This window comes from Podarcis cretensis, assembly GCF_951804945.1.
Source record: "Podarcis cretensis genome assembly, chromosome: 1".
Classification (NCBI taxonomy): Eukaryota; Metazoa; Chordata; class Lepidosauria; order Squamata; family Lacertidae; genus Podarcis; species Podarcis cretensis.
The window spans coordinates 136,578,371-136,591,488 of NC_137170.1; the positions used below are offsets into that span (position 1 = coordinate 136,578,371).

The 13,118-nt window shown below is 41.6% G+C and overlaps 1 protein-coding gene across 3 annotated transcripts in view; it reads right to left on the minus strand.

Moving 5' to 3' along the window:
• RB1 (RB transcriptional corepressor 1) overlaps positions 1-13,118 on the minus strand; it is a 55,651-nt gene that overhangs the window by 38,674 nt on the left and 3,859 nt on the right. For 2 of the 3 annotated variants that reach the window (XM_079977451.1, XM_079977452.1), the window contains exons 2-10: positions 12,501-12,615; positions 11,429-11,538; positions 10,503-10,637; positions 7,427-7,465; positions 6,939-7,006; positions 4,976-5,086; positions 2,571-2,713; positions 1,739-1,816; positions 187-296 (exon numbers count right to left, since the gene is read on the minus strand). In XM_079977451.1, coding sequence (XP_079833577.1) covers positions 187-296; positions 1,739-1,816; positions 2,571-2,713; positions 4,976-5,086; positions 6,939-7,006; positions 7,427-7,465; positions 10,503-10,637; positions 11,429-11,538; positions 12,501-12,615 — 909 coding nt within the window. Of the gene's footprint in view, positions 1-186; positions 297-1,738; positions 1,817-2,570; positions 2,714-4,975; positions 5,087-6,938; positions 7,007-7,426; positions 7,466-10,502; positions 10,638-11,387; positions 11,539-12,500; positions 12,616-13,118 lie in introns of those variants that run through there. The other variant, XM_079977453.1, reaches the window with a different exon arrangement.

Consider the following 13,118-nt stretch of genomic DNA (forward strand, 5'->3'; position numbering starts at 1 on the left):
GCGGTTTTAAAGCCTTATTATTTGTTCTCACATAGCGCTTCTCATAGAATTTTACAGCTCTTATTTATCATTGGAAAAATCCTGCAAGATAGATTAGTTAAGAAGCATTCCCCCCAAGTTTCCATTTTGCTTCAAGAATTAGTAGAATTTACTACAATGCAAAAAAAAAGCAATTAAAAAAATTACCATTCAGTGTGATCATATTGCAAAGTTTCATCTTTCTCTAAAAATAATCTGGCATCAATATCCTTGTTTTTCAGATACATTTCTTCATATTTGCTCGACATATTCTCAACCTTGGGTTTCAACAAAAAGGGGACAAAAGGAAAAAACTAAGACTGAGACCTAGGCTCACAATTGTCTAACTATTCATATGCAAGCTATTTATTTGCAATTCAATTCATTTCTGAAAGTAATTAGAGGACTGTACAGTTGGAAGAGACTTCCAAATTAATGTACTCCACCAACCCGCTACTGATGAACAAAATCTACTGTTACAGCATACAAAGCCTATACAGTGGTACCTTGGTTCTCAAACTCAATTCGTTCCGGAAGTCCATTCCAAACCCAAGGCACGCTTTGCCATAGAAAGTAATGCAAAATGGATTAATCCGTTCCAGACTTTTAAAAACAACCACTAAAACAGCATTTTATTATCTAACTAGACCATTGATCCATAAAATGAAAGCAATAAACAATGTACTGCAGTCACACAACCAATTAATCAGTACCTGAACTGTGCTCTACACAGTCACAAAAACAAAACAAAAAGAACTACCAAAAAATGCAAAATAAATAACAAAAACAGACAGACCTCAGTATAACACTCAAAACGGAAGCGTGGCACTCAAATCGGAAGCGTAACACTCAAAATGGAGCACGTTTGGCTTCCAAAAAAGGTTCGCAAACTGGAACACTTACTTCCGGGTTTGCAGTGTTTGGGTTCCAAGTTGTTTGAGTACCAAGGCGTTTGAGAACCAAAGTACCACTGTACTTCAAAACTTTCAATAGTCTAGCTCTTTGCAAGGTATTCTGCTGGTGTATGTAATCGGGAGGTTCTTCCTCATGTGTAGTCTAAGTCCTTTTTCCTGTAACTGAACTCACTGGTTTGAGCCCTACCCTCCGGCACAACAGGAAATAAATTTGCTCCATCATCTATATAAAGGTAAAGGTAAAGGTACCCCTGCCCGTACGGGCCAGTCTTGACAGACTCTGGGGTTGTGCGCCCATCTCACTTAAGAGGCCAGGGGCCAGCGCTGTCCGGAGACACTTCCGGGTCACGTGGCCAGCGTGACATCGCTGCTCTGGCCAGAGCCAGAGCCGCACACGGAAACGCCGTTTACCTTCCCGCTGGTAAGCGGTCCCTATTTATCTACTTGCACCCGGAGGTGCTTTCGAACTGCTAGGTTGGCAGGCGCTGGGACCGAGCAGCGGGAGCGCACCCCGCCGCAGGGATTCGAACCGCCGACCTTTCGATCGGCAAGCCCTAGGCGCTGAGGCTTTAACCCACAGCGCCACCTGCGTCCCTATCATCTATATAACTACCCTTTAATAGTCAGTTTAAAGTTCTTCTTAATCTCTTTAATCTGACAGTTCCAAGGACCTATCATATCAAAAAGCTGTGAAATAGCTACTCCTATATAAACTAAGAATTAGACAGAATAAAACTAACAAAAACATAACTAGGATTCACTGTGACAACCCTGAATTAAAGATTTTAAAATTAAACTAATGTTACCTCTGGAAGTCCACTGGAAGGTGTAATACCCAAAGAGTTCAGGAATGGAATAAAACTAGTAAAGTAAACATTTTTCACCTTAAAAAGGTAAAAAAACAATAAAAAGTGTCACTATTAGGTGGTCTCTTAGTTTCATGCATAATATAGCAAAACAAGCTTATTGAAAAACTATGATGTACCGGTATCTGCTGGTATTTCCAGGTCTGAGCAGTTGCCCACATCCAGACATTAGATTTTTAAATTACTTTAAGTATCTTCAATTGCTTTAACTTTTGAGAGCTAAATTCAAGGCACTGTTCGACAGCACTTTTCCTGACCCCACTATACTGAAAACAAGGCAAAGGTTTCAATCTCCAAAGAGGAAAGAAAGGGAATCCTTCAGTGCCAAATGCTATTATGTCATTGATGTTAGGAGTAGATACATCAGATGAAACCGTAATAGACAAATAACAGATTGTTGCTCTTGGACTTCAACCCATTCTTATACACTGACTGGGGGGCTATGAGGTTATGGGACATTCACATATATTTAACTGCTGAGGTCAAGATGGGAGGGAGAAGAGAAGTCCGTGGCGTGCCGGCAACAGGGCAGGGCAGCCTCTCTAAGCGGTGGGAGAAATCCGTTTTACCAGGACAAACATAAAAGGGCTCAGAAGGCATTAGATCGCAAGGAGAGGGACACAAGACATAACAGGCTGAGAAACTAGGAGGAGAAGTGCGGGGTTGTAGGCAATTGACGAAGGGAGTGGGTCACCTGGGGGGGGAAGGGAGGACATTGCAGAAAACTGTTTTCTTTTTTATAAAACAAACAACAACACTAATCTGGTTTTACCTCATCCAAATTACAATCATGTTCTTTACAAAGCTCTTCGATAACCTTTATTTCTGTATCTGTTTTTGAAGTACGTATACTCCTGTTCTGAGTTCTCCTGTAAGTTCGAGCTGAGCTATTAACATACATTGCACTCAGGGATTCTATGGGAAGGAAGGCAAGTATTTGTTCATCATACATCATTAAGTCAAAGCAAAATGCAAAAAAGCAATATTTTAAGCATATGAAAATAAGTTTTTAAAAGCTATATCTGTATATCTGAAAAGGAAATGAGAACACCTATTAAACAAGAAGTAACTCTCACTATGCATAACCCACCGAAGACTCCTGCTTTCTTAAAATATCCTTGAAACTTTGGCACAAGCCCTTAATCCTCAACACTCAACTGCATTCACATCCATCCCTCGGCTTTTCTTCCTTCTCTCTCTCTATGAATCACATAGAAAGAAACACAATGATAAGTTCGAGATCTATCTAAAATGCAACACAGATATTTCTAATACTGGTTTTATGTTTTAATATTTCTTGCAAAACCCCTAAAATATGGAAATCTATATTTTTTGTCCTTTTTAGGGGTTTTGCAATAAATATTTAAACATAAAAACAGTATTAGAAATATCTGTGTTGCATTTTAGATAGTTCTAAAACTCATCATTGTGTTTCCTTCTATGTCATTCTACGAACAGGCACACTATTTTAGTCTCACACTTAGGAATTAATAGAATTTAGTATTTCTGAATCAAATGTGCCTGGTTTTTCAGCCACCAACCAAAACAATTTTGCCTCATCTTGAAATCTAAAATGATTCTGCAACTGGCACTATTTCAGGATTTTCTTTCAACAGTAATGAAGAACAGCATGAAGCAATAGCCTTATAGACTGGGTTCTGTTGCCTACTGTGAGGACCACCAGTTTGGTGCCCTTGGGTTCCATGGCTCTCACAAAGGCCTTCCCTGGCATCCCCAGGCCCCTGTGCTCAAAGGCGCCCAGTCCAGGTAACCCACAAAAAATTAAATAACTGGAAATGGCAGAAGTGTGGAGTGGTTGCTAGAACTGGAAGCACCCCCCCCCCGCATTCTGGCTGGTTTGGAAAGATTTGGGGTGGGGGGAGAAGAGGCAGGGGAGAGAGGGGAGAGATATGTGTGCAGTGTGAGATGGGGGGGTGCATGACTGCGAGGTCAAGAGAGACAAAGGAGATGCACTTGGCCAGAGAGAGAGAGAGAGAGAGGAAGGGTGGCACGTGTGGCTGTGGACCTGAAGGGGGGTGTGAACGCAAGGGAGAGAGAGGCCTGTGTGTCTGTGGTCTGCATATGTGGCATGTGTGCGAGGGAGAGAAGTGATTGTGGCTACTGTGTACATTTTTCCTGGTACTGAGAAAGGCTTTCTGTTGTAATTGGGCAGCAATTACTTTGGCTGACTTTCTGAAGTGAGCTGCAATGTTATGCCACTCCCCCATGGTAGCCATTTTGTTACTGCAAAACAGAACTCTTTCAAAACCTGCAATGTGCCCACCGGTCCAAAAAGGTTGGCTTCCTACGGAGTCTGACTCGGATCAGTACAAAATTCAGAGCACACATTCACGTGACATGTGCACTCACAGTATATGTATCACCATATATTTTTGATGCCAGAATATCAGTTTATACAGAGCTCTAGGGAAAATTCACAAAACAATTTTATTTAAAAAACCTTTTTAAACATGACATAGCTCTCTGAAAGATTTCAGGGATGCTTTAAACCAAAATCTAATATATATTCAAGCATCCACCAGGCCAGTCAGTAAATTACAAATAAAACTTTCATAGGTAAATATTTATTATTTACCTTAAAAAAAGGATTTGTAAACAATATTTTAATATTTTTAAGCAGCATGCAAAAATACAAGAACAAAACTCAGATTAAAACAGACGTTTCAATTTTCTTTGTGTCATTTTCAGTAAAAACCCTCTTTGGATTTAGAATGTACAATTACAATGTACTTTATGCATTTCTTTTTGAAAGTCCTGTCCGTGACCACGGCAAGTCTTTCAGAGATGTAGAGAATATGGGGAAATGATTCTAAAGGGCATTGCAGCAATACAAAAGTTATGCAAGTACTGTATTATAAAATGCAAATATTGCAGTTATTGTTTTCAATACTCAAGCATGATTCCCAAATATTATTAAGTGTAAGCTTTTACATTTTTGCTGCTCCTTTGTAGCAACATATATCTGCAGGGCTGAACAGTCGCTCTGGTACAGAATGGACTAAGGGGCACAAATATAAGCAACACAATAAACGAAAGTGGGGTCAGTTTAAACAACTTATACAATTCTCTTTATCTTTTCAGGACAGAACACACAATCTCTTATGTGGACTACAAACATGTTTACTGTTGTGTGCAATGAAAAGCTTAAATCCTTACTGTATGGTTCATTGAGTACTGCTGGAGGCACCAGTTTGATAAAATAATCAAGGACACAAAGCAGCAACTGGAAGGAAATAACCAAATCTTCTTCCATCTGTAGTATTTTTCCTGAAAACATTAGAAAAATGAGGGAACATTTTCAATCAACGCCTCTTCAAAGCATAAGTGAAAAATGTATCATGTTTCACATTTGGGAAAACTAGGCTGGAAATACATAGGGTGGAATTCAAGAGAGGACTAAGGAGAGTGTTCTGTCACTGCAAACATTTCTGCCTGCTCAGCATAAGGATCTCCCCTTTCCTGCTCTTCCGGAGGGTTCTCCCAATCCTCCAGAGCAGATCTGGGCATGAGGCAAAACCCTACTGGGTTAGCAGGAGCCCTTGGGCTGGCTTCTGCAAATGGATCTAGGTGGCTGAATCCGCCCTCTAGGCGTAGATTTAGAGCTCATGGGACACTGAATGAAGAGAGGGTGGCCATTGTTGCACAATCCCCATTCCCTTGCAGCCCTTTTTGCTTCCTGAAAAGCTACAAGGGAGAGTTTGGGGACATTCCAGAACAGGGGGAAGGTGGGTGGGTGACTGGGGGAATCAGCAGACATTGGCTCCCCTCCCTCCAGCAGAGGCCTCTGTTGGAGCTCAGCTCCTTCTGTGAATGAAAGGAGCTCTTCCTTTTGCAGAAGAGACAATCTGGATGCAACACTTTGTATCTTATGGCTCTTCAGCAAATTATCTAGGTTGCCAAACACTTTATAATCATGAACAATTTTCAGTGCCTAGTATTCAAGACCTTGCTCAAATAAAGTTTTAAGACAGGAACTGAGCACCTATTTCAGCCTGAGGGCCTGATCAGAGCTTATCCAACCTTCTGAGGGGCACGTTCCCATGGTGGGCAGGGCAAAACTTGGCAAGGCAAAGGCAAGGAGGCAAAAAATAAATATGTATTTGCCTTTTCCCTCTTCCATTGTCCCACACATGCGCACTAAGCACACATTTCTCTCCCTCTCCCACACACCAGACCTGCAAGCAGCCAGACAGGTGCACATACACACGCACGCACGCACACACACACACACGTTTAGCATTTCCAGCCCCTTCCCCTTAAGATTCCTCTGCTTGCTTTTTCCAGAGGGCTGAGCGCCACAGGGATAAGAACGACAGCAAAAAGCAGCATTTCCACAAACCTCTCCCTTAAGCTGACAGCTTCTCTCTGATCTGACCACTGTGGTGCTTAGAAGAGATAAGAGATCTCATGGCTACCTTTTCCTCATTGAAGGCTTCCCTCCAACCTTAGTGCTATGGTGCTTATGTAGATTTGAAATAAGAGATCCCCTTAACTCTCTTGTGCCTGACATCAGGTCACTGGCAGGTCATCACAGTTTATCCAAAATGGCCCCTGCTGCTTTAGGATATGCCCACGCTAAACAACAGTAGCACACCAAGGTATTACACAAAGGGCTCCACTATACATGATCAGGTGGTTTATTTCAGGTGATCCCTTTTGGCACAAATGCAGCACTGAATTCAGCTTGGTAATATGTCTGCTTAGCTTGGCAACTATATGGTAAAAATGACAGGAAGATTCTCTAACTAAGCCAAACATACCTAGAAAAAAATTTCAGATGATAGTTAATAAGTATCTTCCTCTGCTTTTTTTTCTTTCAATTGTATTCCTGAAATAAGCTTTGTCATCACTTTATCAGCTGAATATCACCCAATTCTCTCTCTCTCTCTCTCTCCCACACACACACACACACACGGAAGGAACCAGCCCTATGCTTGCTTTTCTCAGATTTCAAATTATTTTACTGATCGACTGATCTACCTACAGCATTTATATGGTCCCAGTAACAGTGTTCTCCAGGTGGCTTATAATATTAATGCAAAGCTTAAGAGTCAAGATAGTCAAACCAATTTTGGGGGGTTCTTTTTTCTTTTAAACACTGAAGGATACTACTACTTACCTTTTGCCAAAAGAAACATGATCCAGCATAGTTTTAGAACTAGTGAAGAACTTAGTTCAGCACAAACTCTACAAAAAGAAGAGAAAAACATTACAGTGACGATTCTACATTTCCTGCTTTAAAACACTTTTTAAAAGGTATGCAGCTAAGTGATTTAAGCCAAAGGTTTAATGCTCTGTGTGGCTGTGATTTTTTAAGCCAAAAAATACAGTTACTGTATAATAATAATAATAATAATAATAATAATTCTATACCACCCTTCATCCGAGGATGACAGGGCAGTTTACAATATAAAAATACCTAACATAGCAACAAACAAAAACAGCACCCCCACACCCCCAACACAGTTTATTAAAACAATATACCTTCACATTATAACAGTGAAACATACTCCTACCCTTTGCCAACTGCTATCTAGTGAACCTATGCACTAGCTAGCAGCTCACACATCAACATTTCTTTGATTTTATGAAAACAGACAAACTTACTGATCATCAGGATGCTCAACATAGATAAGTCCACAAGTTCTTTTAAAAAGAAAAAGAAAAAAGGCGTATCAGTGCACTCTAAAACTTAAGATTTCAACTCAGCACACCCAGGGTATTGAAGAAAATGTGTTTTCTGGGAGAGGGTTGGATCCTAGATGGTTTTTAGCAGGAGCCAAAGGGATGCAAAATGAAATTCTGCAGCGGTTTTTCCAATTATGCTGAAACTTATACTATCATATGAATGCTAAAATCTGTCTACTATTATTTCTATACTATATAGTATTATATTATACACTATAATTTTATATATATGTACCATTTAACAAGGGACGCAGGTGGCGCTGTGGGTTAAAGCCTCAGCGCCTAGGGCTTGCCGATCGAAAGGTCGGCGGTTCGAATCCCTGCGGCAGGGTGCGCTCCCGCTGCTCGGTCCCAGCGCCTGCCAACCTAGCAGTTCGAAAGCACCTCCGGGTGCAAGTAGATAAATAGGGACCGCTTACCAGCGGGAAGGTAAACGGCGTTTCCGTGTGCGGCTCTGGCTCGCCAGAGCAGCGATGTCACGCTGGCCACGTGACCCGGAAGTGTCTCCGGACAGCGCTGGCCCCTGGCCTCTTAAGTGAGATGGGCGCACAACCCCAGAGTCTGTCAAGACTGGCCCGTACGGGCAGGGGTACCTTTACCTTTACCTACCATTTAACAAGCACCTGAAAAGCCCACGGCGGCAGGCACATCCTGCAACAAGGAATTTTATGATTGTGAGCAGTTTCTGAAGTCTTGTCGCATTATGCCTCGCCTAAGACTTCAGATCCAACTTGTGGCTGCAGGCGCTGAGGCCGTGGGGGGAGAAATGCCTCCCAAGGCTGGAGGGAGCTGGGAAAGGAAAGCAGACCAGGGAACGGATCTCTCCTGTCTGAGGCTGCGAGAAGCCCCCTGAATTACGTCCCCTCAGGCTGAGGGGGGCAGAGGAGGTGCAGGCGGGCAGGAAGAGCTTTGTGAGGGTCCAGGAACCCTCCGAGGAAGAGCTCAGTGTGGATATGCAGCCCTTCTGGGCTGTGGAAGGAGGGAGATCCCTTGCACACAAAGCAAAACATGTCCAGTAACTTGAGGTGCGCCTTTTCAGAGTTACCTGGATATTCTTGGACAACACCGCTTAGTTGTGAAAGCCCCAAATAGGAATGATACCAGGTTTTTGTTTTTACTTTGTGTTTGTGTAGTAGAGTTGCTTATTCTTCTCCCTTATCCAAACTCTTCAACTCAGCTTGAGAGACATGCTAGTAACTGGCAGCTCGAGGGAACTGTTCTGTTCCCTTTATGTACTGTAGTACAGTCAAACCCTGGGTTAAAGTAGCTTCAGGTTGAGCATTTTCAGGTTGCGTCCCGCAGCGACCCGGAAGTAACGAAATGTGTTACTTCCGGGTTTCGCTGCTCGCGCATGCGCAGACGCTCAAAATGACGTCACGCGCATGCGCGGAAGCGGCAAATCGTGACCTGTGCACACGTGGGTTGTGTTCGCTTCAGAATGCGAACATGGCTCTGGAACGGATCCCGTTCGCATCCCGAGGTACCACTCGATGCTGATACTCCCTGCAGTATTTTACAGGGAGACTTAACAGGAAGTTTTAAACTTCTCCTCCTTGTTCCCTTTCACACCATTCAAACACCCCCTCCCAGCCCGGAGGATTTCAATGCTGCAAATTTGTGGTGGAATGATGTTGCTAAAGGACGTATTAGAAACACAGAATTGCAGAGCTGGAAGGGATCGAGGAGTCCTCTAGTCCAACGCCCTGCAATGCACGAATCTCACTCAGCTAAAGGATCCATGACAGATGGCCACCCAAGAGCAATAAATAGTAGACTATTTTGAAATCTTAAGTATGGTACCAGTATCTTTATTGCATGAACAAATTTAAACATGCAAGTTCAAATGTAGCACAATAATTAACATAATTATAGGTCAGACTTACTTTCCTTTGTATAAAAACAAGCCCGAAGGAGGCCCCCAACCCGCTCACAGGTCCTTGTGTGCTCAGTGGAAACAGTTGGTCCTGGCAAGTATTAAGCACTCTCAATTCTAACCTGATAATTGCCACCTGCCCAGATTTTAACTTGTCTGAATTAATTTTAAGATGTATTTTAATTAATTGATGTCTGTTTTTATGCATATTGTGTTGTTTTTATAATGTTAGCCGCTCTGAGCCCGGCCTCGACTGGGGACAGCAGGATACAAATAAAAATTTAATAGTAGTAGTAGTAGTACATGATCCAGACAAGCATTGTTGTACTATCAATTTTCAAAAGACACTGTGTGTGTTTGTGTAATTTTGAATTAATTTGGCTGAATTGTGAACTATTTTTCTTTTTTAAAAAATCAATTTTTATTTGCTTTTCTGTTTTATCATATCATCAATGCATACTGTGTTACAGTCAAACACTGGATAATAAAGAGATTTTTCCCCAAATTGTTTTTATTGCCTTTACAATGAAATAAAAGAGATAAGCTAAGCTAAGATCATAAACATGTTACCTGTGTCAAGCCTCTTCGTTTATGAGAAACTAAACCTCTCCACAGTGAGATTTGAGCAATTGTAGGTTTAACATTTAGGTTGTTATTATCTTAACTTAAAAGGGGAACCAGACAGACTCAAAACAATCTTTCTTAGCAGTGGCTTGAATAATTTTGGCATGGTAAGTGAGACAGTCAGAAAGCCCAATAAACCATATTCTGTTCATTTATCTGTGTAATTTGGGATTGTGCTGCTTTAAATAGAAAGATTGTCAATTCTTTGAACCTTGGGGGGATATGTCAATCAATAATAGAAAGACTAAGCTGGAGGTTGCAGGGATATCTTGACCTATCATTTCTGAGAGACAGTGACAGGTCCAAGGTCACCCAACGAGCTTCATGGCTGAGTGGGGACTAGAACGTCAGTCTCCCAGGTCACAGACCAACATTCCAGCCACTACACCATTCTTAATCCCCAAATACTAATGTTCACTTTAATGCTGTAATTCCCTCAAAACAGTAAATTTAAATTTAAACTAGGTTTTAGAACGCAGCAAACAATAAGCATTTTACCTTTCCAACTTGTGGTATAGTGCAAGCAGGACATCGTATTTTTTCTTTAGGTGTGATATAGTACTTTCCACTTTAGTACTAATGGTGTCCATGTTGACATCCATTTCTTTAATCATGTACACAAATTTGCAAACGCTGCAAGGAAAACGTAACAGTCAATAATCAAATATTTCCATAAGGCTCAAAGCACATATTAAAAGCCAATTTCTCAAAAAGGACCAAACTTTCCTTGAGCAATGCTACAGGGTTTAAGCTTTGCTCGGCTAACAGAGCAGTGAAGCTCTCTAGGGCCTTTAAAATATTTGCTTTATCCCCAAGCCAGGCACAGGAGGAGGCAAACTGGCCCCAGGCAGCCTATCCAGCACCTCACCCTGGAGTCCCAAAGAAAAAAAGCTGTATCTCATCGCAATTCAACCTTCAGCCAATTCACACCACTCTCTTTCCCTGGCCTAAAACAGACATGAGATGGCAAAGCTGCTATCACGATTCCCTACTCCACCAGCCGTTATTTAAATGCAGCTGCAATGCACGGAGTGCTTGATAAAAGTTATCAGGGTAGCAGCACAGCACTTCCCTGACCAAAAGTGCAGACCCACCAAGCTGCTATTAAGCTTTGCAGCCGGGAGGAAATGCCGGGATTTATATTCTTCCACAGCAGGGTAGGATTCGATATGGAAAATAGGGAGGGAGGTTAACAGTCAAGTACAATCTGACAAAAACTGATCTCAGACCCCTCTTCATGCAAGTGAAATGAGGAAACATTTATCTTGTTAAATCCTAGACCCTGGTTAGACATTGCTTTAGGCAAAACCACAGCAACAGAACCATTCACAGTAGTCGGGAAATAAGCCTCCGACAAAATACACACACAGAATTATTCCATACCTGTTGAATTGTATCAAACTCAGCTGGTACAACAAACCTACCTAATACCTAGGCATTTCAGGAGCTCTGTAAAAGTGAATGTCACCTCATCCAAGTCAATGGCTGCTGTAAAAATACAGATCCCCCACCATTCTTTTTTAAGGTGGCTCTCCTAGAAAAAACAAAGAGTAGTTTTCATGCTCATTGTAAATCAGAAGTAGAACTGTGTAGTCAATGTTGTTTCTTAAGACAAAGCGTTTTCTTAGGAATATGCATATGCTAGTATGATTTGGCAAATGATACCAAGAAGCAAATGTCAATGGATATGATTGATATAAAAATAGCTGAGGTTCTCCTGCACCTCAGAATCAGTGGAATTCGTTTTTAAGATAGATTTTAAGATTCGGATACTGAAACTCCATTCATGTCAATGTGAAAAAATTAAGCACATCCCAGGCTCTCCCATGGACAACAATAGGAAACAGAAGCACTCTAACTGGCAGGGCAACACTTCAGAAGGGGATTGTGTCCCATGCGTGTTTCCCTCCTCAGGGTACCTGTAGACACATGCGCAGAACATATCTAGACATGGTGAGGAACAAAAACATTTCCCACATGCCCATAGAGCTTCTCCTCTCCACCTTATTCAACAATGTGAGCTTGGAACATCTGCATGGGAACGGCAGGAGGCCTAGGATTCCCATTCCTAGACCTGCCTGGTCTGCTGAGGGCCCAGCTGCACACGGCAAGTGGGGAGGGGAAAAGGTCTTTATGCACATGAGCGTTGTGCTTATACAGGAAAGAACTGAACCCCATTTAAATGTCACTGGTCATAAATGCCTACATTTGATTAATGCAATTTCAGAAATATCTAAGGTTCACACTAAATTTAGCATTTTTTAGAAGACTATTACATATGCATGATTTCTACCAATACTGTTTGTTCGCAAACCACCTCAACTACATAAGATGAAATAGAAACAGAGGCAGGAAAAAAATGTTTTGAGTATAAAGAGAGGCTAGTAAAGTTTTTGGTTTAGTGTTATTGTCTCAGTCTTCATAAGTATTTTATATCTTGAGCACATTCTAACATAAATGGCTATTAATCTGTTAAGAAACAAATCATATACTTACTACAACTCCATCCAGAGACACTTTTTCATAAGTCTTCCAAGCGGTTACTCGCACACTGTCCGTCACATGCAAGGCATCACATAGGGCAAAAAATGCTTTTTCAGCAAATGGAAGCCTAAGGAAGAAAAATGTATCAAAATCTGACTGATTTTCACCCGTCCCCTCCAATCTTTCGCTGAGACATGCTGTGGTTTGCAAACAAGCTTGTGGGGCTTCTGCTGCTGATTCTTGTGCTGGCTGATGATTTAAGGGGCTTCTAACGGTGATCTTGTTTCTCAAAAATAAATGGTTCTAGCAGTAAAGCAATCCCTCTTTGCTTTGCCTTTCATTTCGTCTCATAATATTATTTTTGCTGGCTTGCTTGGAAGAATTTGCTCCCTTTATTTGGAACTGTTGCATCTTTCTAGAAATGCAGGTTGAGCATGGGGTGCAGATGGGAAACTATGACAAAAAGGATTAGGATTTTTGCAGGGGTGGGGAGTTCCCTTCCAAAAAATGTGCCTGGGGGCCATGCTCCCCCAGCTCCACACCCCTCAACTACGCCACTGCTCCTGTACCATTTACAGGGAAGTCTTTTCCTTTACAGAAATAAAAACATTAAATTTTTTTAATAATCAT